At 39.3% G+C, this 25,900-nt stretch overlaps 1 protein-coding gene across 1 annotated transcript in view; it reads left to right on the top strand.

The window, feature by feature from the left end:
• SETD3 (SET domain containing 3, actin N3(tau)-histidine methyltransferase) overlaps positions 1-25,900 on the top strand; it is a 60,621-nt gene that overhangs the window by 13,020 nt on the left and 21,701 nt on the right. The window contains exons 5-8 of the mRNA XM_063118023.1: positions 816-888; positions 1,821-2,077; positions 24,552-24,610; positions 25,341-25,455. Coding sequence (XP_062974093.1) covers positions 816-888; positions 1,821-2,077; positions 24,552-24,610; positions 25,341-25,455 — 504 coding nt within the window. The remainder of the gene's footprint in view (positions 1-815; positions 889-1,820; positions 2,078-24,551; positions 24,611-25,340; positions 25,456-25,900) is intronic.

Here is a 25,900-nt window from a genome sequence, read left to right as displayed (position 1 = left end):
AGCTGATTGATGGGAGATTCAGGACAGATAAAAGGAAGTACATCTTCACACAGAGCATAGTTAAACTCTGGAATTCACTACCACAAGATGTAGTGATGACCACCAATTTGGATGGCTTTAAAAGAGAATTAGACAAATTCATGGAGGATAAGGCTATCACTAGCTACTAGTCTTGCATGCTACCTCCGCTATCAAAGGCACTATGCCAATGTACACTAGTTGCTGGGGATCATGGGTGTGTGTGTTACACTCATATTCTGCTTGTGAGTTTCCCTTGGGCAGCTGGTTGGCCACAGTGTAAACAGTGTTAGGCTAGATGGACCTTGGTGTCAGTCAACACAGCTGTTCTTAAGTTCTCCAATTCTTTTGAGGAAGTAATGACCAGTTGCTCCAGAATTCTGTTGCCTTTTCTAGAATGTGGTCATTGAGCAGCTGCTAACTGGGATTAGATGTCATCCTTTGAAGCTATGTGGCTGTCTTTTAAAGTTGGTACTAGCCCTTAAGGTAAGAGAGGAGAGAGAACGGGAGATGTATAATCAGTGCCTGTTCTCTTGAGTTGTGCACAGGCAAACAGCCATACTTGGCAAACAGTTCTTGTGGAATGTTCACCGAAAAGCAATTGCTACTCATCTTGGGCAAGTGACACTCCACAGGTATTGTATATGTTATGCTTAAGATAAACAGACTTGTAGAAGGTACCTACCTTCCGCTATTGCTATTATTGAGATCAATTATAAATACTATATGTTTTCCAGGCCTGCATAAAATTGTGTACTTTTTTTTTTTTAAAAAAAAATACTTCTTTGTTTTTCTAGGCAGAAGAGCTTTTTCTCTGGGTTCCCAGAAAATTGCTGATGACTGTTGAGTCAGCTAAAAATTCAATCTTGGGTAAGAGAAGATTTTTAGTGTGGTTTGAGATATGCCCATAACATATTGATGGGAATATATTCCACTGGTACAATATTGTAAATTGTCAGATAGAAATAGCTAGTGCAGGGGTCAGTAGGGATCTATTGGTAAATTTCTGGTTAATCTGCAAGAGTTTCTAGCTTCCAGCTGTTTGACAATAGCAACAATGGAAAATCTCTTGGTGCTAAAATTAAGAAAGCTTGGTTGTGGTGGTGGGAATCAAGAGTGGATTTTTGTGTGAAAAGGCTGAGAGCTCACTTCTGGTAATGAAAGCAACATTCCTGGGCTGTTCATGGGCAGTATCCAGCTCTACCACTCTGCTTACATCATTGACATGCTGCTAGTGTAAACTTCCTCTAGCACAATGACAATAGTGTATGTTGGTGCAACAGGTTTCCCAGTTCTAGTTGGTGTATCTTGGGGATCTAGTAAAAAGAAATCTAGATCCCACAAGCCTGAAATCTCTCCCCCTCTAGACTAGTGGATTTATAGCTATGCTTGAAGCATGGCAGACTTGGGAACAATCTGTATCCTAAATATTTCCTTTCTTTCTCTTGATATCGACTTGTAGAAGATTCTTACCTTCTGCTATTACCATTAAAGAGATCAATTTCGTCCTTCTATCAATGTCGCACTAATATCTGTGAGAAGTCAGGGTACTGAATTGTAGCCAAGCTATGCTGAAATCCATAAAACACTTTGTAAAAGGTTTTGGGCAGTGACTTTTAGATATTGTTTAAAAGTTACACAAATGTCTTTAATAGTGTATAAACATTTCATGCAAATTACTGCAATACTGACATCTTTTTTCTTAAGAGATTTCTTTTTTTAAAAAAATAAGCATTTAATATGCACTTTGGTTTTTTATTTCTTGGAGAGACTAAGATATCCTTATGCATTACTTTTTTTAGGATCTTTGTATTCTCAAGACCGAATTCTCCAAGCCATGGGCAACATCACACTAGCATTCCACCTTCTTTGTGAACGATGCAACCCTAGTTCTTTCTGGCTGCCTTACATCCAGACTCTCCCAAATGAATACAATACCCCTCTTTACTTCGAAGAAGATGAAGTTCAATATCTTCAGTCAACTCAAGCCATACATGATGTTTTCAGCCAATATAAAAACACTGCTCGACAGTATGCTTATTTCTACAAAGTTATTCAGGTAAGAGTCAAAAACAGAAGCTGGAGTATATGTGGCTCATAGAAAAGTAAAACTATGGCATTAAAAAAACTCTCTTTGTTCAGCAGCCTAAAGTTCTGAGTGCTGCAGAAATGTTTTTGCATTACCCTAAACAGATTTTCTTAACATTCATCCTTATCACTTATGCTAGAAAAATGGTTTCATTGTGATGCTTGGTGTGTGAGTGTGATTGTGTGTAGGACTCCTAGTAAGAATGCAAGTTAGAGATGGTATGATATAGTTGCTAGTAGTTTTTAATCTTTGTAAATCACCCAGAGAGCTTCAGCTATGAGGTGGCATATAAATGTAATAAATAACAATAAGTAATAGTGCATTGGACTGGGACTCAGGAGATCCAGGTCCTGGTCCTCACTCAGCCATGAAGCTCACTGGGTGACTTTTAGACTGTCACTGACTCTCAGCCTAATCTCATCTCACAGGGTTGTTGTGAGGATGAAGTGGAGAGTAGGAGGACCATGTAAGCTGCCTTGAGTTTCTTGCAAGAGGAAAAAAGACCAGCTATAAATATTAATAAATAATGTATCCATATTATGTATGCACATTGCACCCATCTTGAGATCTTTGATGTTTGAACTATTTCATGTTTTTGGAAGAGGTTAGGGTGGATACTGCCATAACTAACTTTGACCCCAAATACAGCACTTTATTTTCTCTCAAGGGGGATATCTGACCTTTTCTTTTCTTTTGCTTCTGTGGGGAAAAATACAGGGGTGTGTTGAGGAATATTTCTTGGTTAGTGGTTAAATCTGCTCCTTGCACCTGGTGACCCTACGTTTGAAAATCTGCACAACCCATCCTGGGTTGTCCGTTGGTCATACTAGAGTGATGGAATGTTATTTCTGTACAACAGTAGATGCTGTATAACGATTGGGAACAGTTCTTGTCTTGCTTTTATTCACACGTACAAAAATCTTGTTTCAAAAGATATGAGGTTCAAAAATTTTGAACCCGGTTCAGGCATACGTTAATGAAAATCTATGTTCATTTTTAGAGGGGAAATCTTCTAGTCGCTATGTTTACTCAAGTATTTGAGATGGTAGATTGTGTGCTGGCAAGAACCCAATTGTTCAGAAAGTGGGTTCCTTCCCCTGTGGGCTTATGAGATATTCCTTGTTTGTAGCCACTATGCTCTTCCCATCCCTATGCATACCTAATGTCTTTAAGTAACATATATATTTCTTCTTAAGAAAAGGCTCAGTGACAGAGTCCATGCTTTCCATGCAGGTTCAGCTCCTGGAATTTCCATGTAGAGCTAGGGCAAGAGCCCTGTTTGAAAGGGGTGTTTGTAATGGTACTTGGGAATGGGGTCTCCAAGAGAAAAGAAGCCTTGTAGCTGTGGATTGCCAGCTAGCTCCTTGGGCAAAAATACCATAGCTACTGCTGTGATGCCACTATGCCAATGGGCTCATCTGGGCAGAGTGCCTCTGCCCATTAACATTGATGCCTTGGTCTTTTTGCCTGACATTTCTGTAGAGCTAGCAAGCCCATGGAGTCTTTTGAGATAGGCAGGTTTGAGGGTGGGATGAAGCAATGGGAGGATGAGTATACTTTCGATGCCAAAAATGGCAGTAGTTACTTGTACCATATCATCACCCATTCTTAATCCATGTACATTTGTCTTCTAAGTGCATCTGCCTTCCGACCATTTCTTCTCCATGTTGTCCTTAGCTTTTCAGAGTAACAACGTTAGCTTGCCTGTGAGTAACCAAGGCCTTATATTGTTAAAAAATAAACACTATTCAGGTAAAATGTACTGGCAGACTTCATTTTGTGACTCCTAGCAAATCAAGCAAAAACATCTTAGGTAGCTATTCAGCCTTCATCAATCCTTTATTGCGAAGGATGTCTCCAATATAGAGACGGATGTACCATGCAGCAGCATGTCTCAGACATTGCTGTTTAATGGGACAAAATCTCAGTTGAAACATAATCTACTTCCTGCATGTCTTTATTGAATTGTAATGTCTTATTTACAATTATTTAGAACATTTTTTAATATTTTAAAATGAAAATTTTATACCTAATGTTGTCATAAAAACACTTCGAAAACTAGGTTAGAGAAAATAGTCCCAGTTTGCCTTTAAAGCTACTTGAGGTTTGTTTGTTTGTTTGATATGAAAAATATCAGTGCTATGTTTCCATAGTATTAATGGAGATCTCCTGAGCATAAACCCTTCTTTCATTTCAATCTCTTATGTTTATACGAAGACTATCTTATTTCTTTGCTTCAGGAGTCTATGTTGCTCTAAAGTTGCAGCAGTACCACTAGGTGGTATTTAGAGTTTGGGCAGTTCAAATCATGTCTGGACAAATCTAAAAGATTGCAATAAACTATGAAGGGCTGGAAGATTCATATTTTTCTCTTTTGGAACAGAAGGTGCTATATTAATGAGATGCCAATGTCACAGATAAGCTCCAGCATTTAAAAAAAGAAAACTGGCAACACTAGGCGTCTAATGTTGTTCTAACTGATGGGTTAACTAATCTTCATGCCTGCCATATGTTATCCTAGTGCAAAGTTAGTAAAGTTTACCACCGAATGACATGATATCTAGATTATAACTTGTGTGTAATACTGACATTCGAGAGTAGACAAGTGTGATCGTCTGCTTGCCAGCTTTCCCAAGTGAGAGATGTACTTGGTAGGAACAATGGAGTGCCTGTCTATGTTCTTTGAGATGAACCTTTTAAAATGCATATTGTACTTAAAATTAATGTTGTATTAAGCCATAGGCTATGTCTTGCTCTTGCCTGAATTGCAGCAGTATTTCTTTTCAGATATTTTGGGATCCAGATCAGGTTCAACTATTCCTATGCTTGTGCTATATGGCCTAGCTGCCACTGATCCATGAAACCCTTCAGTTTACTTACTTACCCACCAGGGGTCAGGTTCAGTTGTATATCACTTCCTCTGATAGTAAACCCAGGTGGTGAATACCAAGAGAAATAGAGCAAAATGGGGCCACCAAGAAAGAGGGGAGTTACCAGGCTCTGAGGAACACGGAGGTTTTCGGAAATTGAAACATTAAAAAAAAAAGCTTGAAGTTGCAAAAGGAAACCCTGAAACAGTCCAGTGAGGATTGAGCATGCTCAGTAGCCACAACGTGGAGTGTCAAAGGAAAAATAAACGCGGGTTTGGGTAGGGGGATGAAATTTTGTGCTGGAGAGGAAGACATGGCTGCCTGGTTGGCGTTCTGAACAGGAATACTTTGTAGTGGCAAAGAGGCAAGTCAAGAAGTCCCTGGTTTGAACTTGTCTCTACTATGAGTTCACTGGATGGCCTTAGGCAAGCTGTTATTTCTCTCCTTCAGTCTCCCCCCCATCCCATCTGCAATATGCCCCCCCTAAAAATTCTGATTTTACAGTATTTTTGTGAAAATTACTAGATACTGCACGTGACGTCCTTTGAATATTTGAAAGCATTATATATGTTAAATAAGCCATGAATGATGTCTTAATCTAGTTGGGAACTGAAGGAACTATAAGAGAGGTAGCTAGATCTAAAAATAAAGTTACATCCATATGCTCTCCTTCATCTAAAGAGTACATGGCAACCTATCCCTTTTTATCCTCAGAAAAACCCTGTAAAATTGGTCAGCTTGAGAGATAATGACTGGTCAAAGGTTACCCATGTTTGAGCTAAGACCTGTACTCTGGTCTCCTTAGTCCAGTACTCTCTTTCTTGCACCACCACATTGTCTTTCTGATTGGTTGCCTTAACAAGTAAAGTGGTTTACAGACATTAAGGTAGGTATTATTTTGAGGCATGTTTAGATTCATATGTCTGGTAGCTGGTATTTGCTGCTTCATTAAAGCAGTGGCAGAATGGGCCAAATTTGCAAAAGTGTCCTTCTAAGGCTAGTTCTAAGAATTTCTTGTTGCAACTAGCCTGGATATACATGAAGACTGAAGAGACCTCTTCCTTTTACAGCTGAATATTAGTCTGGGTTGACAACTAAAAGCAGGTGCAAGGTTGAGCAGACAAAAATAGCACCTTGCATCAAAGCCCCACACTGACACTATTTAAATATATGTAATTTGATGCCTAAGATCTAAATGAGGGTGGCTGTGTCTCCGAAGATTGTACTTCAATAAAAGCAGGAAATGGTTATTAGTCTTATTCTTAACATTATTTCAAGATGTACATTTATATACCTCCTTTAGATGTGTGTATGTTGCTACCAGTAGCATTTTAATGTGCACAGCAGAGTGAAAAGAACCTGAATGTTTATTGCATAGTGTTGGATTCTTTGTGCACTGAAATGTGGTGTAATATGCACAAGAGGGAGCCATATAGTTTACAGACATTCAGAGTGAGATTCCTTGCTCTTTGAAGATAGATGCTTTAGTTTGCCTCTGTAAAAGAATATGCAGTGCTTTTCTGTTTTAACTCCCCCCCCCCCAGCTTTGCATGTGCATGTTTGTAGCCTTCTGTAAAGAATAATTGTTACTTAGATTACTGCGGAACAGTGCTCCTCGACCCATAAAAAGCACAGTAGTTCTCTCCCAGCTGTACCTGTTCTTTGCCAGATTGGGAAGGGAGAGAGGGAGGAAAAAGTAAATGATGGAACTTCTTCATCTTCTTAGTAACAAAACATTTCAATACAAGTATTGTTTTCTAAATTGTGTTACGTTTTTACTGCCAGCTATAACACCCTTAGAAAAGTAACGTTCCAGAGTAAATTAGAATAACTTCAGCGTCATTTAAATTGCTACCAGGACGACCCACCAAAGGGTTAGGGAATACTTTATAAACATTAATTATTCTTCTGAAAGTCCATTTCCATAATTCCACAATGGTTTTTCAAAAATACTTTTCTAAATGTTTCAAAAACTGGGAAAGAGAATGCTTTCATCCATGCATGCATACACCTGCCTGCACCCTTTTGATTTTGTACAGTCAAGAATGTCTTTTCCTATATTTGTCCTGGAGTAACAAGGCCAGATCACAGTACAGGTAGCTCTTTCCTTGTCTTATACATGCCAAAGGAAAGGTGCCCACTTTGTGGGAAATTCCCATGTCAGCAAAAGGGTCTCTTGAAAACAGACACGGTCTGTTTCAGAAGCCCCCTCCCACTGTATTGAGGGGTATGGAGCAAAGTGTATTGGTTCTGCTTCTTTCTTATGGTCTGGTGGTGATGCAGTATGTATTAGCCTGGGTGATCAGAAGGCCATACTCAGCAGAGCCAGGACTTAGACTCTCATAATATTTTCCCTATTCACTATTTTTGTATCCCACTTTTCTTCCACTTCTGGAACAACACCAAGATCATAACGCAGCCATCAAAAACAGGATCACAACACTAAATACCATAAAGCAGCAGTGATGAGCGTTGCCAGGACCGCACCTAATATACTTTACATCAAGATCCAAATTTATGTACAAATAAAACTGACTTCAGCCTTCGTTTAAACAGCTGGACTGTGGGGGAAGACCTAATGTCACCTGGGGATGAATTTCCTAATTGAGGTGCCAGCACAGAGAATGCCCTGTCTCATGTTACCACTTAACTAGCCACTGCTATTGGTGGGGCAAGGAGCAAGGCATACCCTGCCGATGGTAAGGCTCAGGTCAGTTGGTGAGGAAGAAGATGGTCTATCAAGTACTTGTGTTCCAAATCGTTTAGAGCTTTATATGCCAGTAGCAATAGACTTAATTGGGGTTGGAAACTCAACAGCAATCAGTGTACTGCCTACAACTGGGCTGTAGCATTCTGCGCCAGCTGCAGCTTCTGAACTGTCTTCAAGGATAGCCCCATGTAGAGTATGTTGAGTAATCTATCTGGAATGTTATTAGAGCATGAATCACCAAGCCAGGCTATCTTAATCTAGGAATAATAGCTGGTGAACCAGCCAAAGCTGAGCATAGTGCCACTGGGACCTGTTGAGACAGTTTGGAATCAAGGAGCATACTTAAGCCATTCACCAGCTCTTTTAGGGGGAGTGCTACCCAATCTAGAGTAGGGCACCTCTCTAGTCACTTGACCTGGCAACCACCAACCCACAGAACCTCCATCTTCTTGGGATTTAGCTTCAGTTTATTGGCTCTCATCCAGCTCATCATTGCTGCCAGATCCAGCACTTGCAATGGGGTTAAAGTCAAGTCATCCCTGTCCATCTGGAGCACTGTCTACTTTTCAGACTCCAATAGTAGAAGGCCTCCTTCTCCCACGGTTCCTTAGGAAGAAAGATTTTCCCTTGAAACCAAGCTAGTCAGCTTGAGAGCATCTCAAATGGCCTTGATGAAATTTCAGATAATATTCTAGAAAGGTTAGTGGATGAAGAGAAGGAAATGCTCTACATTCTCGTTTTCTCCATCCTCATCCAAGAAACAGTTACATCTCAGTATAGGTGCACATAACAAAATAGATACATATGTGATTTTGCATATGGTGGTCCCTCCAAATAGAGGTGTGATCTGTGTATAAACCTTGTCCTGTTTTGAAACAGTCCTGTGTTCTGTATTAAAGGCGTCAATTTCTGGATCCTGTGTGGAAGTCCATTTAACAATCAGGTTTGTTGTTTCTCTGTCCTTCAGTGATGTGAGTAGTACTTTGGTGTTCGCTTACTTTGTGTTGTGGAGTATCGACCAGGAACATGAAGGAGAATGCAGTTTTGTACTTAACCTTTCTGTGTGTGCCTGGTTAAGCCTTCTCTATAACTTCTACAGCAAAGACTGAGACATAAAGAATAGGAATTCACAAATTATGGCTGGGTTTAAAAGCCAGTAATTATTTTGACTAGCCAGAAAAATGCCTCAGAACACATCCACCTTGCCCCTCCCACAAAATGAAGGAATGGGACTAATAGCACTGAGAAGATTGTTCCCTATAAGCTTGTGTCCTTGCTGTCTCTTTCTGTAAAATTAAACCTTGCCTCCTGCTTCACTGGCAAACCCCAGCATAGCAGAGCAAGCATTTGTTTTCAAACCCAGGATTGAAAAGGCTGGTTTTTCCCTCTCCCAAAGAAATCAGCGATTTGCCAGGGTACAGTGGGAGAGAGAGTTGCTTCCACTTTACATCCAGCTTTGTTCCTGGATGGTTGTTGTGACATGCAAACCTAGCACTCTCGGTTGTTTAGGGTTAAATAATCCAGATTTTTAACCCAAGAACAAACCATTGATTATTGTTGGGTTAAAAATCTGAGTTGTTTAACTCTAAACCTCACAGAATTCTAGGTTTACACTTCATGACAGCAGCCCAGGATTTATTTACAAAGCCGTATTGGAAGTGACAAGTGCTCAGGAGGCAGCTCATTCCAGTGCAGCCATGACTAATTGTAGGTTGTTTAATAGTTGTGATGTGCAAACCAGGTCTATATGGCCTCCAATCTTAATTTGTTAAGAGTTAAATTACACAAGCTTGTCATCTATCCTTTGGTAACTGGATTGTCTTTTTTTCCTTTAAGATAGTCACAGTATGTTCCAAGTGAGCATAAAGTTGGTAGTGTGTGGTAAAGTGTGCTTTCCCCATTAAAACAGGTTTCACAAGAAATAGTTAACAGTTTTCATATGGTCAGAGTGATGGCTAGAGGCATTTGGGAGTGACTTCGACACCTAAACATAAAATGTAGTGTAGGCATTTCTTACACTGAATGAGAAATAGAACAAGTACAACAGTTGAACCTTTCTCAGTAGGGGTGCCTCTTGTCTCTCACATGTATTTTATCAAAGTTCTGAAGTTATAGTTTGCAGTGCAGTTACAACTCAGATTTCATTTTCCATTTCCATGAAAAACAGTCGCAGTATGTTAAAAAACATGGCAGAAAGGCCATGAGATTTAAGGCATAACATCAGTCTTGAACTATTGAAATATTTAGAGAGCACCTACATCACGTGATTACAAATGGGGGGGAGGCATAAAGGATCCCCCCAAAGCTCACAATGTAAAAGAAAAGGTACAGATTGGGAGAGAGGATTCAAATGTCAGCCAAAGAGGTTAGCAATTAAAGGGGCGAAATCAATTGGAGCATCTGAGGAAAAAAAAGAGAGTCTTAAGTTGTTTGAGTAGAGACAAAAAAGTAGGTGAACAAATGCAAGTAGGAAGATAATTCCAGGGATAAGGATCAATAACAGAGAGAGCAAGTGTGGTTTTACAAACAGACACGTACAAGAAGAATGAAGAGAACAGATGGGAATGTATACCTAAAGTGGAGATGAAAGATAAGGAGGTGCAAGTAAGTGAAGTGGTTTAAAGATGACAAGTGGAATTTATATTTAATATGCAAGTTAGTGGAAGCCAATGAAGTTCACAAAACCAAAGGAATAACATTGTGAAAGCGATAAGAACTGAAATGGGACATGCATTAGTAACAAGACTGTGGAGGAAGGCCAGTGAGAAAAACAGGAAGGGATTCTCACCACCTTGAAAGAGTTCTAAACTTAAAGGTGGCCTAAAAACCATTTTAAACAAATTGCAGTAATCAAGATGAGGCCATTAAAAAGTGTTTTAATAGTGTCAGGAGTAAGAAAGGAATGAATCTTAGAAATATTAATATGAAAACAGCAAGATCTGGCAAGAGCGCAAACATGAGAAGAAAAAGATAAAGCGGAATCAAAAGATAAAACAAAAGTGCCTCAGAAAAATCTAGGGTGCCCTTTCCTTTTCCACCCTGCAAGTAGCAGTTTGCCTCTCCCACAGAATTAGAATTAGAGAATGGGGCTAAACACAAACAAGACTGTGGAGATAAAGGAAGGCCAGTAAGAAAAACATGAGGGGATTCTTGCCACCTCGAAAGAGTTCTACACTTAAAGGTGGCCTAAAAATTATTTTAAACAAATTACAGTAATCAAGATGAGACATTATAAGGTGTTTTAGTAATGTCAAGAGGAAGAAAGGAATGAATCTTAGAAATATTAAGCTGATGGAAACAACACGAGAAGAAAAAGATAAAATAGAATCAAAAGGAACACCTAGAATGGTGCAAGGCTAAGAAAAACAGAAGGAGAAAGAAAAACATGTAAAGAAAAGATTCGGCAAAACCAAATTCTTCGATTTCGTGTGATACACAGAGTCATCCAAGAAATGATAGCAGAAAGAATTGGTGAAAATTCCCGAAAAAAAGAGGAACAATTGGGCATTGTGAAAAGGGTTTCTTGAAGAGGCAGTAAAGGACTACTTACGACTACTTAGGATAGTCTGCGGGAATGTGAAGGACATTGATGCGGCTGGAACATTCAGACAAAATAAAAAATCTGCACGAAATTTACATTACCAGTGTATACATTGGTCTGCTACAGATGTAATACTAAACCTCAGGCTCGCGTACTCAATAATAATAATAATAATAATAATAATAATAATAATAATATATTTCTTACCCGCCTCTCCACTTGGATCGAGGCGGGGAACAACAGTGAATATAAAACACATTAAAAACTGATTAAAAACATAGCATACATCCTTAAAACATTCTAAAATTTCACTGGGTAGGCCTGCTGGAATAGATCAGTCCTTATTGCTTTTTTAAATTCTCAACTACTTTTCTCTGCTGGATCAGTCCGGAGAAGATACGGATTTTCTGCTTCCATTTTAGATTCACCACAGTTTGGTGCATCACCCAAACCTTAAACTGTGGTTAATATTAGCTATCTTTAGCAGACATAAGCCAGCTTTATAAAACCCATGTTTGATGTTGGCATGTTTTCTCTAACCATTGCTGCTAAACCATAGTTTCTTTGGTTTGGAGGTGGAAATCTCCAAACTCCTCCTTGCAGGTGCAGGGATGGGGATGGGAATGCATGAGCCAAACCTTGCTGTGACTCTCTTTTAGAAAAGCTAAACTGGTTTAATTTTATGTCTGAACCAGCCCAGTTGTCTATGTTACACGTACATATATGCACCTCAGAAGTTGGATTTAAGCTGAATTTAGTGTTCTGATTTTCCTCTTGATCATAAGTGCATGAAACACCAAGCATCATGAGTCTCTCCAGATAGGGTTTCCTTCCCCTCTTCCCTCCACCCCCTCACATCATCTCATTGAGATAGGGTCTGGGTCTGGCTGTCACATTTCCTCCCCGCTTCTCACAGACTTGGATTGTTTAAGGCATTATGAGCTGTACAGCATGCCAGGTAAGATTTGAATATGCAACCCCTAATCTGGGTTTGTCATATTGTGCAAATGTTGCCATCGGGTTATGCAGTGGTTAAACAACAACAAGCTGAGGTTAACCCTCAATAGCCAGGTTGATGGCAACCCGACAATTGATAGTTGCATATTCAAAATGGTGGCTGGCATTGGCCCTGGGTCATCAGGGGTTAAATAAGCCATTATGGATTGTCGTGACATGCAAACTGGCCCATAGTGTGTAAAAGGATACTCAAGCCAAGATACCCTGTGTTTGCTTGAACATAGGCGCTTCCCTGTCCAACAATATAGAACTGACTTTGCTATCTCTTCTAGCAGATTCCTTATTGCAGGGTCAGGATCCCAGCGAGCCAACCAAAGGAATGTAGCAGTGTGTGTCCCTCTGCCTCACCATGTCACACAGGATTTGGATGCTAATCTTTTCAAGACCGTGAATCTGTTTCTATTTCTCTAAGTCCCGTTTCTCTAACAGTAGGAAAAATGGGAGGCTGAGTGAGAACTTTCCATTTTGAAAACAGTTAAACTTCTCATTTGGGAAACAGTTATCTTCTGTATTTTGGACCCTGCTTGCCAACATAACTACTTTTAATTTATTTCTGCTCCTCTGAATGGCTTACGATCCCATTAAAATAGTCTCCCCAAACACTCTATCTGAAAATGCTGTGCTTCAAAACCATATATGCCAATATTAGATGAAATTGTTTCTGCACATTTTTAAGCCACGCTTGGGAGAAATATTATGTTGGCTAGAAAATACAGAGGTCTGTGGAGACTTTTAGTTTAGAAGATGAGGTTTTTAACCCCTCTCCTGGCCACGAATTCAGATGAGCAGTTGTTTCTGCAGCTACAACAGTACGGCCGCTTATTTCCCTTAGAATGTGTTGCACTTCCAGAGAGCAACTACTTTCATCCCCAGGGGTGTTATCTGTGTTCTGGGACTCCATGCCTCAATAGTTAATCATATTTTTTCACAGATACATAGGCTTTATTGTTAGGATTTAATACTTTTTTTCTTGATGTAACTGCAGTTATGAATGTTCAATAAAAATCAAAGCACAGAAGAAAGCTGATGTATCTAGAGTAAAACACTCAGAGGAGATATATATTCTAAGCTCTATTAAACTGTTTAAATTTGTTGGAATTAGTAATTTAACTAAATTAGAAAATGGATTATCTTCTACACTTTTTGGTCTGTGTGATCTGCCTTGATATAGAAAGCTAGAATGGTTCTAAGTGGAACTTATTTCTTTTATTATCACAATAAAATTGAGCATAACTGCTTCATCCATTTCACATGTCTGTCCTAGAATGCTGTCCAAAATTGTAAGTTTAAGACATTTAAAAGACCTATCCCTGTTGCTTACTTATGTACACTGTGATTGCCGTGTGAAGAGGCATCTAAGTTTACAAGCACTATCAGATCAGATCATTTCAGTGGCTTTTCAAAATGTACTCTGGTGAAAACAGCATACTCCTTGGCATGCTGACTAGTGCCTAAAACTAGGCATGTGCTCCGCTCCGATTAGAAGCACAGAAGCAGGAGCGAATTGGCCTGCTCCGCCTTGCCCAGAGGCGGAGTAGAAGCGGACTGCGGACCCCTAGAAGCAAGGCGAAGAGAAGCGCCCATTTTCGGAGCGCTCCGGTTTCCGCGTTCCGCTTCTATCGCCATCTTGAAACATTTCGCCCATAGGATTGCATTGCGTAAAAGAAAGGGGAATAACTGTGTTGTTTTTGAAGCTATCTTTCTAAAAATTCTTGTGCTTGTAGAGTCGTGGATGGGGGTCATTTTGAGACTACTCTCAGCTCTCTGCGTGGTGCGGGTCGCGTGCTAGAATTTTTTAAAAAACCGGCAGGAAATACCTTTTTCGAAGGGCTGAGGGGCAGAGTCAACTCCCGGTCATGATCCCAAAGTTGGAGGAGGGGATAGGCAAAACGGGTAACTTGGGATTCTGGGAAACTTCTCTTTCTTAGTCTGAACGGACTTTTCCCAGTGTTTTTTAAAACAGTAGCCCCACCAAATGCACAAACACAACCTGTGAAATCATATACTAAGCCAATAATAAGAGATAGAAACACAGCACTGCTACCCACCCTAACTTTGGGGAACAACTGAAAAGATGTGGTGCAAGGGGATGAGCTCCCCTAGGGCATCCCATGTGGACGTGCCCCCACTCTCTCCTGTACTTGGAGGGCCATTAGAGCCTTCCAAAGAGAGTAACCCGGTGGAGCAATGCCTATCATGAGTTGAAGTAAGAGTTCCACTTTTCAGAGCTCTCGTGGTGGAGCAATGGCTTTCATGAGTTGAACTGACTGCCTTGCTTCTTAAAAGACTGGTTGACCAGTCAAATTGGCAGCTGCTGCTTCCCCCTCCCCTGGGCACGTCCCCCTATTGCTGGTAAAAGACAGATATAGCCTTTTTAAAAAAGTTCTTCTTGTTGTTTATTCAGCAACACTGCTGCTTTTAATTCCACCCCTCCTTTGTTTATTTATTTATTTATTCCATTTTATATGCATTACTGGCTTATCCTTGGCTCACTTCCTTATGCCCCCAGAAATGTCTGCTGCCTGCCTGCCTGCCTTCCCTCTCTCCTCCCCTGCCCGCCTCGCAGGGATGTTGTGTGTGTCTGGCTTTGACTCAGGGGAGAAGTCCTTCCTGCGCTCACTTGGAGTTTTGGAAGTTCCAAATCCATTTTTCAAGTGTGGAAGAAGATTCATACTCCCCAATTCATGGCATGTTGGGATTTCCTTTGAAATGGCCCCATTGAGATGTCTGCAGGTTTAAACCCCGCCAAAAAACAGGAGATGATGGGACTGCCTTGAGTCTGGGCATGCGTGTGTATCCCTGGATAAGCTATCATGGTTGTGAGTTTGAGGTTTCTAACGTGCAAATTGACGGAGCTATCGAAAGGGGTGTGAATGGGGTGTTGGATTTTCATAAATTCCCCAAAAATCAGGGGATAATGGGACTGCCTTGAGTCTTGGCGTGCATCTGTATCCCTGGATAAGCTATCATGGTGGCGAGTTTGAGATTTTTAACGTGCAAATTGACGGAGCTATCGAAAGGGGTGTGAATGGGGTGCCTGATTTTCATAAATTCCCCAAAAATCAGGGGATGATGGGACTGCCTTGAGTCTTGGCGTGCATCTGTATCCCTGGATAAGCTATCATGGTGGCGAGTTTGAGATTTCTAACGTGCAAATTGACGGGGCTATCGAAAGGGGTGTGAATGGGGTGCCCGATTTTCATAAATTCCCCAAAATTCAGGGGATGATGGGATTGCCTTGAGTCTTGGCGTGCGTGTGTATACCTCCATGAGGTGTCATGGTGCCAAACGTGAGGTTTCTAACTTTCACAGAAAAAAAGTTGTATACTTTTTTAGCTTAAAGCAAGCCTATGGGGGGGGGGAAACGGAGCTCCGATCTGGATCCGGAGCTCCGCAGCGGGGCGGAGCAAAGTGGCCCGCTCCGAAAATCGCGGATCTGGAAGTGAAGTGGAGCGGGGGGGTCCGTGCACACCCCTACCTAAAACTAATAAATTCAACCATTAAATTAAATTGTACATTATAAAGCTTGTTGTAGCTATTGTATTATTGATTATATTGGATACTGTATTAAATGCAAATATATAAGCCTTCAAAATGTTCATTCCGGGTATAGCATTATCATATGTTTTTGCATATCTTGGGTCATCTCACCTCTGCTAAAAGCTTTGTTTCTAAACTGCCTAGTGCTCAGTTCCCTCCCCTAACTTCACCTCCCTCTTATGTTGTCCACAATAAACTTCAAAGCACTTTGTGATCTTGCCCAGTTATGTCCCATGTCTTATTTTGTCTCTGTGATCCTTTCAGAATAGTTTTGTCCATTAGAGCAAACAAGTCTTGTTTTGTGAACCGTCCAAGGGGCTTCAACTCTTGGGTGGTGGAGAAAAGTAATAAATAAAAATTAATTAATGGTAACCGCCAATATAAGCACTTAAGAGTATGCAGAGTTTTGCTTCAGTAGGTGCAGTTTGGCCAAATGGGTCAAGTGATACTCACAGCCACCATAACATTGCTCTGCATGTTAAGATTCAAATCATTGCTGTACTTGTGGCAAAGCTAAAGAGAGAGCCATGCAATCTTATGTAGGTTTACTCAAAAGCTAGTAATTCGCATGGTGTGCAATAGGAGTTACTCCCTGGTAAATGTGCATGGGATTGCACCCTCAGACAGGATTCTGCTCATTGTAGGCAAGATGGAAGATGACATGGATATATAAATAAATGTGAAATATTAGAATATGTGATTTCCCCTACTGTTGATCTAATGGATGTTGGTCCTTCCATGTGATTGATCTTGCTTGTCCCAGAAAGCTGTGTGTGTTTCCTAAGGGTACATCTTTTAAGTGTGCACTTCTACATAATGTAAGCTGACAAGATTTGCGGTTGGAAGAATTATGAAGAAATGTGCATGGAAGACATTGAGTTGTTGGCAAGCAGAGTATGTGCTGGTAGAACAGTGGGAAGTTGATTGGTGCACATTTGACACTAGGCTGTGACGGATTAAAATGTGGGTGGTAAAGTAGTTGGTTTGTTAAATTAGTTATAAATTTAATTTTAATAATGTTTTTTTAAAAATCAGTACTTAGTGCTTTGTCAGTCATCCTGGCCCGATTATTGGGTGCCAGTTGCAGAGAAATTGGATAGAATTCTGCTGCCATATTTTTCCTTAATGGTCTCCATAAGTAAAAAAAAAAAAAAATGCTAGAGCCTTGAATTTTAAAAAGAAAAAAGTATAAAATTCAGGGAAGACTTCCTGGATCTATGCCCTGACTCACCACGTTTTCCAGTTGGGATAGAGACGCTGACATGCTGTGATAGCCTCTCTCAGCTTTGAAAAGCCAGAGAGACTGTTGCAGTCAGACAAAAGGCACATCAGACCACTATAATAGTGTAGTATCACAGCTGTTTAAGCCCTAATTACCTGAGGGGGAAAGGAACACTACACTACCAATCAGGTTGGGCTGTTTCTGTTGTGATTGATGCAAACTCTTACCCAGTGTACACTTTTTTCAAGTCGGGGTACAAAATGTCTCTCATTTTGAAATCCAGCACTAAGGTTGTAACTTTCTCATTTAATGTCACTGAAACTCTGGTGACATGATTCCTTCTCTTTCCCCTCTCTGTTTCTCTGGGTTACCAGTGCTAGTGAAACTAAAGGTTTAAATAAGCATTTCATTATTAAACTTGCTTTGAAGATACAACTAATATTTCCCGCTATTTATATGGTTCACAAAGTCACAAATAGTGCTGCAGTTATAGGTTTTGATACAATGTATTTCTAATTATTGGGAATAATTTAGCATATCCATTGGCACATCTCTTTCAGTGCAGTCCTGTACATCTCTTACCAAACCACAGTTGAATAATCAAGTTTATCCCTGCAGGTGCGCATACTCCCTCCTCTACTTTTTGGTTTATGCTAACTATAGCTTGCAATGATGTTTGAATTGGCAAACTGTGGTTACTGCCTTGATTCTGTTTGTACATTTCGGGTTTGTAGGCAAGGACTAAATTTACTTTGCCAGTTTGGATATCATAGCAGAGGCCAGTGTGATGTAGTGGTCGGAGTGTTAGACTGGGACTCGAGAGATCTGGGTTTTAATCCCTACTTGGCCATGAAGCTCACTGGGTGAGTTTGGGCCTGTCATAGACTCTCAGTCTAACCTGTCTCACAGGATAAAATTGAGAGGAGGAAGATCATGTACACTGCCTTGGGTTCCTTGCAAGAGAAAGAAAAGGTGGGTTATAAATGTAATAAATATTTTTTTTAAAAAAATGTAATAAATAGCGAACTCTGGTTTCCCAAAACCAGGAAATGGAGGAGGGAACCTGCATGCAAAAGTGGGGGGAAGCGCATGAGTCACTGGGGCCCACTCACAATGGCCAAACTGTGGTTTGATTATGGCATTTGAAGTCAGCTTGAGAGAACACAATTTTGCTATTTTGCAAATGACTACAGACGTAAATACTGATTCTGGAGAAACATATGCCTATGTTGTTGTTGTAATAATAATAATAATAATAATACATTACCCATCTCTCCCTCTGGATCGAGGTGGGGAACAATATGAAATACAAAATATTATAAAATACATTAAACTAATAATAAATATATAAAAACTAATACATTATTAAAATAACAGCCAGACACCTTAAAATTCGGCTGTGTAGGCCTGCTGGAAGAGATCAGTGTTTATTGCTTTTTTATATTCAGTAAGACTATTGAGTTGGCAGATCTCTCCGGGCAGGCTGGGAGCAACAGCAGAGAAGATCTTCTGGGTAACAGTTGTTAATCTAGTTTTTGCTGGCTGAAGTACATTCTTCCCAGAGGACCTGAGAGTGAGGGACGGATTGTATGAGAGAAGGTGATCCCGCAGGTAACCTGGACCCAAACCATGTAGTGCTTTAAAGGTAATAACCAACACTTTATACTTCACCCGGAAACTAATCGGCAGCCAGTGTAATGATTTTAAAACTGGTGTAATATGGTCACCCCTAGATGTACCGGTGACCAACTTGGCTGCCATATTTTGCACTAGTTGAAGTTTCCAGACTAGGCACAAAGGTAGCCCTATAGATAGTTATAGATTGGAGTCATCATCATAATGAAGACAAAAAAGGCAGCAACTACAATAGAACAGGGTAAGCAAATGGCAGGGTAAGGAAAAAGGTGTTGAGCTGATGTTGAAACAATTGCATTTTTGGTACCAATTGCACCTCCATGGAAGAATATTCCATAGCTGGGGTGCCGCAACCAGGAAGGCTATCCTACTTGTTGATAGAGTATCCAAGGTATTTGGAGAAGATTTTCTTCTGACGGTTTTAAGTGTAGTGCATGCTTGGTTTCTGAACACCTGTCCATTGGCTTGAAACTATCATGTAGCATCTAGTTTGGCAGTTAATGAGATCTCTTCTCCCCCTTCCATGAAGGGAGAGGTGCAGAGGAAGAGATCTCATTAGGATAACTACTAAGAATGAGGCAGCAAAACATCATTCTTGGTCAATAGAAAAAAAAGCATTGCATTCTGTATTCCAAGACATGCAGCAACAATGTAGAAGCCTAATCCTCTAAGTACCTCGAATTCCCCTTAACGCTCATCCACACTGAGATGACTTGAAGAAAAGATCCTCATGTCAATGCTATCTAGAGCTTCTATGTGGCTATAGGAACGAAGATAGAAATTAATGTATGAATTCTTTTCATTGTGCTAGGTAAGCAGTTGAAGATGTGGTCTTCTAAATAGACCATATGAAGATGTGGTCTTCTGTGGTCTGGCAGTCAACATGTTCTATAGCACACATCTTGGCAGTTAACGTTAGCTGGGCAAACGTCATGGTTATATGTTGTGAAAATCCAATGCATGCATAAGAGAATAAAGCAGAAATAAACTTAACCACAATTCTGCATTGCCATTACCCATTGCAGGAAAACTAGTTTTTTTAAATGCCCATACAATGAATAAAGCAATAATATAAAGGACAGTTGGATCTTAAATGTAAGCACCTTTCTTCAGTAGTGTACTTGTTCTCTCCTCCTAGTTTCTCTCTACACAAATATATTTGTAAAATCTGAATAATTAAAAGCAAGACTTTCATTGACAGGAGGAGATAATATATTTTCCAAGGTAACATGTGACCTCTTCATGATGTGTTATGTGAAATTGCCTAATTCCATGTTAAAGCCTTTGTCCAGAATCTAACCTGTTTCCTCTGCCAATAGAAGCTTCCCTTAGTGGAACAGGAGGGGGTGGTTCAGTGATTCCACCCTCTCTACAGTCCCTTGTGCCCTCCAAATCTATTCCAGAGGGTTGTGGGACCTTCCAGAGCAGAATTTGGTGTTTCGGGGGACTGCAAGGGGAGAGGTAACTGCTGGAAATCACATTCCATCCTTGTTCTGCTGATGGAAGCCTTTTGTTGATGGAGGTGAACTAGTTGGATTCTGTTCTTCAGTTATCATCTGGATAAAGTATTGAGCAAATGGCTGTGCCCATTTTCTAGGTGACTGACAAAACAGGAGTATCCATTTTATTTATTGATTGATTGATTATTGTATTTATATACCGCCTTTTTCCCCTCTTAAGGAACCCAAGGCAGCATGCATAATCCTCCTCTCCATTTTATCCTCACAACAACAACCCTGTGAGGTAGGTTGGGCTGAGAGTCTGTGACTGGCCCCAAGTCACCCACTGGGTTTCCATGGCCGAGTGGGGACTAGAACCCGATTCCCAGTCCAACACTTTAGCCACTACACCACACTTTTGAACATACTATGTTTCTAAGGCTGTAATCCTATACAACAGCCTTCCTCAACCTGGTGCCCTCCAGGTACTTTAGACTACAGCTCCCAGAATTCCTGACCATTGACTACGTCTGCTAGGGCTTATGAGAGTTGAAGTCCAAAACATCTGGAGGGCAACAGGTTTGGAAAGGCTGCTGTAAACTGTTACCTTAAAGTCCTGTTGAACTTACTGGGATTTACATGTCTAGGGTTCGCCATCTTGATTAAATTATTAGAGTTAGATCTCTCAACTCCAAACCATTTTTGTTTACAAACATCCATATAAATAGTCATATTACTACTCCAATAAAATGAGTATTTGCTTTTTAATTAAACATTTGTCTTAATGTTCCCATTTGCTGTTTAAAACAACACACACTATTGTTTATTCAGAGTTTTATGTAATACTGTTTATAAAGCTAAGGGTGCATGAACTTAAGTTATCTGATTTTTGCCATTTATCAACGGGTTGCTTCATTTGAATAAGTGTCTATCTCTTTTTGATCAACCTGAAAAATTTGCATGCTGTGCAGCAGCCATATTCTATACTTTATTAAATATCTGTCAATTATAAATATCAAGGTTTTACATTAATGTCAAGATAGTACATCAAAAATTCATGGAATATGTGACTTTTTCCAAGGGTATTTAATACTTAATGCATTTGTGTCATTTTTCTTTCTAGATATATTGACAGGTTTTATTAAGTGTTTGTTAGGGAGATTTCATTTTTACCGAGGGACTGTAAAGAGAAGCTGCATGCTAAATCAATTTTTTAATCAGAGTATTCTTCTCTTGGTCACTTCAGCTGAGATATGCTAACATATGTTAAAACACTGGAAAGCATTCTCAGAAATACAGCACTTAATTTCTTTGTAACATTATTCTCTAATGTATATCTTTTGCTGTGAGACACTATCATTTTGCATTATAATTCAATATTATTTCCTGTGCTCTATTAAAGGGGAAAACTTGATTTTCTAGAAATATACAAATAGCTCTTAGGATTTCCCCCCCCCTGCAAATAGCTTTCTTGAAAGGTACAGATGGCTTTCAAAACTATTTTATAAAGCTGTGTAATTTTATTTTTCATGACTATTTTTAAATATCCACTATTTAATTATTAATCACCAGTAGTGTTAAGATCTGGATGTATACATTTTTTTGGTACTACTTTAGCATTAACAACACAGATTGACAAAACTACAGAGGAGGGTAGAAGAATATCTGTGCAAAAAACCCACATTCTATCAAAATGCAAAATCAAAGTGGGCTTTGATAATGATGTAACTCCCCCACCCCCCATGTACTTGTAATGTTTGGGATATTATCATTATAGAAAATATTGAAGGAATCAGGTTAATAATTGTCAAGAAATACTTTTGTAAGCCGCCATGAGAGCCTTTTTTGGCTGAATGGCGGCATAAAAATACTTAAATAAATAAAATAAATAAATAAATAACTGAGGGTAATGTAAACGTAGCCTTCATACATTGATCACTTATTCACCGTGGGGGCTGTTTGTACGTTTGTAATGACAACCGTTTGGCAGATTATGATTTGGACCCAAGATACTTTAAGAAATGCCTACTGTGATAGAAACTTCACTGTTGTCATGGCTAGGCTTCCTGGTTCCATTTCTCCTCCATCAACGAAGTAAGATCTTATAGGGTGCAAAGCGGAGCCTTTTTAGTGGTGGTACTTTTTTTATGGAACAGTCTTCCCACAAAAGTAATTTGCTCCTTTTTTCCATCAAGTTAAGTCTGCTCTATTCACTCCAAGGTTTTATTTGAAGTGACTATATATGGCTTTTTAAATGACTGTTTTAAATGACTGTTAAATGACTTAACAAATCTAATATATATATATATATATATTTTGGAGTAAATTGCCCTGGCTATTCTTATTGTATTAGAAAAGTGACTTATAAACATGATTATTAAAAACAATGCCTTGTGTGCTGTCATCTATGAAAAAGTCAAAACGTTTCCATTCTGTGGTGAAATAGTCTGAATGGCTGGCTCTCTCAACTGATAATGTTGCATCTTGGAGAAGACAGCCCTGCATGTTTTTAAGACAGAAGTTCTAAAGTTGCCTTCTGTTTTACGTGTATTCTACTCTGAGGCCAGTAGGTGGAGTTAGAGCCTTACTAGCTGTTTTTGCTTCTGAGAAATCCCAATATGTCTGTTAATGGGAAGACTCGTTTTCTCAGTTGAATGTTACACAAGAATTAAATACAATAATGGCTTTTACTACTGTATAAGGTTATTTTATGGTGTGTATGGGCCTTTAAAAAAGGAGCTTGTCCATAGCAAGCTGTAGGCTACGTTTTTCTCCACAGCTTAAGGCATTGGCAATAACTAGCTACCTGTGAACTTCGTGTTCTTGTTTCAGCCAACTTTTACCAGAATCAAACCATACGCATAGTTTACCAAAAGTTAAGCTTAAGATTGGTTTTGTTTTCTTGGTATTAATGATAACTGACATAGATTCCACCCCCACCCCCCTGTATTTCAGGCTTTGCTTGAAATATTTTCAGTTGATTTATTTATAATGTGACTAGTGAGATGTTTCACCTAAATTGTGACTTCTGTGGCACTATATCGAGAGATGGCGTGTATACAAAAACGCTGAACTTCACACGAATTATTTTTAAAATGCCCAACCAAACTAGAGAAATCTGAAATGAGATTTTGTATGAAAACCAAGTTGCTTATTCATTTATTTATTAGTTGAGAGAGCCCTAGTTTTCAGAACTAGTCCACACATGGCTAATTTAAGGGGTTGTAGAGAGCAGACACCTGGGACATAACACCCAATTGGCAGCCTTTTGTAGTATATAATTTGCCTAAAATTGTGCACTGAGCACAAGCTTTTGTTTTCTAATTGATTTATGGTTTGAGCCACTTTTACCTCATCCCCTACTGTCCTGCACACAGTGCCAGCAAGTACATTACTGTGAGAGATGATAAATTACCATGCACTTGTGATGCTAATGCATCAAGAGTACAAAAAACCCTGAGCACACTACACAGAGCTCCTTGCTTTAACAATGTTGCAAAGATACATCCAAGCAAAACTCATTTGTATCAGTAGAAATAACCATTAATTTGATCACTTACTGAAACCTGCCTATTGAATTGTAATTGAAATGGAATATTAAAATGATACTGTTAATGGTTCTCAATCTCTTAAGAGGAGAAAAGTTTTTGAAGCATTTTTAAAAGTCTATGATTCTTTTTAGCTTTTGTATTTAAATGTGTATAAGACAAAGTGGCCTTGAAGTACTTTAATAAGTCAGATGGCCAGAATTGAGGAACAAGTTCTATGTAATTAAAATTTCTTTTAAATCATTCTTATTTCCTCATAATAATTAAGGTCACTTTCCTTGCTCCTCTCGTCAGACGTGTAATGTGACCAAGATCTCACTGAAAGAAATCAAATTGCCTCATTAGTTTTGTTCAATAATTGCTGTGGCACAGTCCATCTAACCTATGCATGTCACCATAACTGCTTCAACATTTTAATCTATATAGCTATCACTTTGGAAATACGTGTAACCTCTGCATTTTGCAAAAAAAAAAGGGGGGGATTGGATGCAAGGAAAGGCAAAGATGCCTAAAATATATTTTATTCCCCCCCCCCCCGAAAGAGGATGACTAAGAGATAGATTTAAAATTCCAGGGTAAAAGAAAAGAACCGAGGCAATCTCCTTTTTAAGTCAAGTTTTCATGTGTGGCATGGAGATGGGGGTCCACCTTAAATCCTTGTGTGTGTTGTCTGTGGGTTCTAGTCTTTGAAATATGAAGAAACAGATTTATGGCGGCTGCTGGGCACAACAAATTAAGTTGACAGTGATGTATGAGAGCATAATAGCGTGATGATCCCTCTGTAGCGCGGCTGGACGCCTCCTGCTTCATTTGGCTCTTGTTAGGATCTGTTAGGCAGCTAAATAATGAAATTCTGCTGACTGATTTCTTTTTGTTTTTTGTTTTTCCTTTTCACCTCTCTTCCAAATCCCCTATTTCTCAGACCCATCCTAATGCCAGCAAACTGCCATTAAAGGATTCTTTCACTTACGACGATTACAGGTTTGTTTCCGTTTTTATATAAAAAGTGAGTTGTTAAAGCTTTAAAATGCTTCTCAAGTTATTAATCTTGAATCCTTGGTCAGGTTACAGTAGATATATTAAAGATTACAGATTCAAATATTTTAGTCAGTTAGATTTTAACCACACAAAGTTTGTTAGCTAACTAATCAGCATTAGTTTATGGTTGCTTCTAAATTATATTTTGTTATATTCCTTCCCAATATCTCATTTGAATTGTTTTTTGTATCAATAAGTTCAGCACTTGCTATTTGATACTCTGTAAAATGGCTAAAATAGAAGTAAAATGGTCTTCAAAGATGCTAGGGCCTAGTTTATAACAGAAGAAATAAAAATAATACATAGGATTTTTGTATTACATATTAATGATCTCTCAATCTCAGAGAGAATATCTTAATTTTCTGGTTTCTCCTTAGTGGTGCTACAGAGCTGTGAATTTGAACCTATGTGCTTATCAAAATCTGATAACGTGTGGGTTTTTTGAGTTTTTTGAAAGGCTGTCCCATTTGCCTTTTGGTTTTCAGAAGTTAGGGTGCTGCAGGTGATTGACATTAATAACCTGTAAAATTCTGGTACAACAATAAACATAAAGGTAAGAGCAAGATGTTATCTGCTGTTGGTAGGAAGCAGGGAAGAATTGTTATAAAATGTGTAATCTGAATTTGGAACTTTTTCTGTTACCATCATTAAACTGAGTATTTTTGGCTTGTAGGTGGGCAGTTTCTTCTGTCATGACACGACAAAACCAGATTCCTGCTGAGGATGGCTCCCGGGTTACTTTAGCTCTGATTCCTTTATGGGATATGTGTAATCACACCAATGGGCTGGTAAGGATATTGCTTTTTTATGGCTCTATTTAGGAACTTTTTCTGTAGGCAGGAGTTCTATTTTTTTTATACTTCAAATGTAATAAATTCGTTCATAATTTAATGTCTGGGTTGAATTAGAGGTCTTGTGTTGCATTGAAGGCATTGCACTGACTTCCTAGACAGGTTTAAGGTGCTTGTGTTAACATATAAAGCCCTATTCAGCTTTGGAACGCCTTCTCCTATATACTAGTGTAAAACCGATGTTTCCAATTTTGTCCTGCATCAGCTTCTCTTCAATGAGCACCCCAATAAAACAACCTCTTCCCAGTACATTAAAGCAAACCTCCCCCAGTACATGCTTCCAACCCACCTCCTCCCTCTCATTTACCCACACAATTAAACTTCTTCCTTCCTGTAAGAACCCCCTCCCATTATATGAAAGCATAGACAGTCCCACCCCTCT

This window comes from Elgaria multicarinata, chromosome 2 (genome assembly GCF_023053635.1).
Source record: "Elgaria multicarinata webbii isolate HBS135686 ecotype San Diego chromosome 2, rElgMul1.1.pri, whole genome shotgun sequence".
Classification (NCBI taxonomy): Eukaryota; Metazoa; Chordata; class Lepidosauria; order Squamata; family Anguidae; genus Elgaria; species Elgaria multicarinata.
The sequence above is the reverse complement of the archived record's forward strand: the minus strand, read 5'-3'. Positions and strand labels throughout refer to the sequence as shown.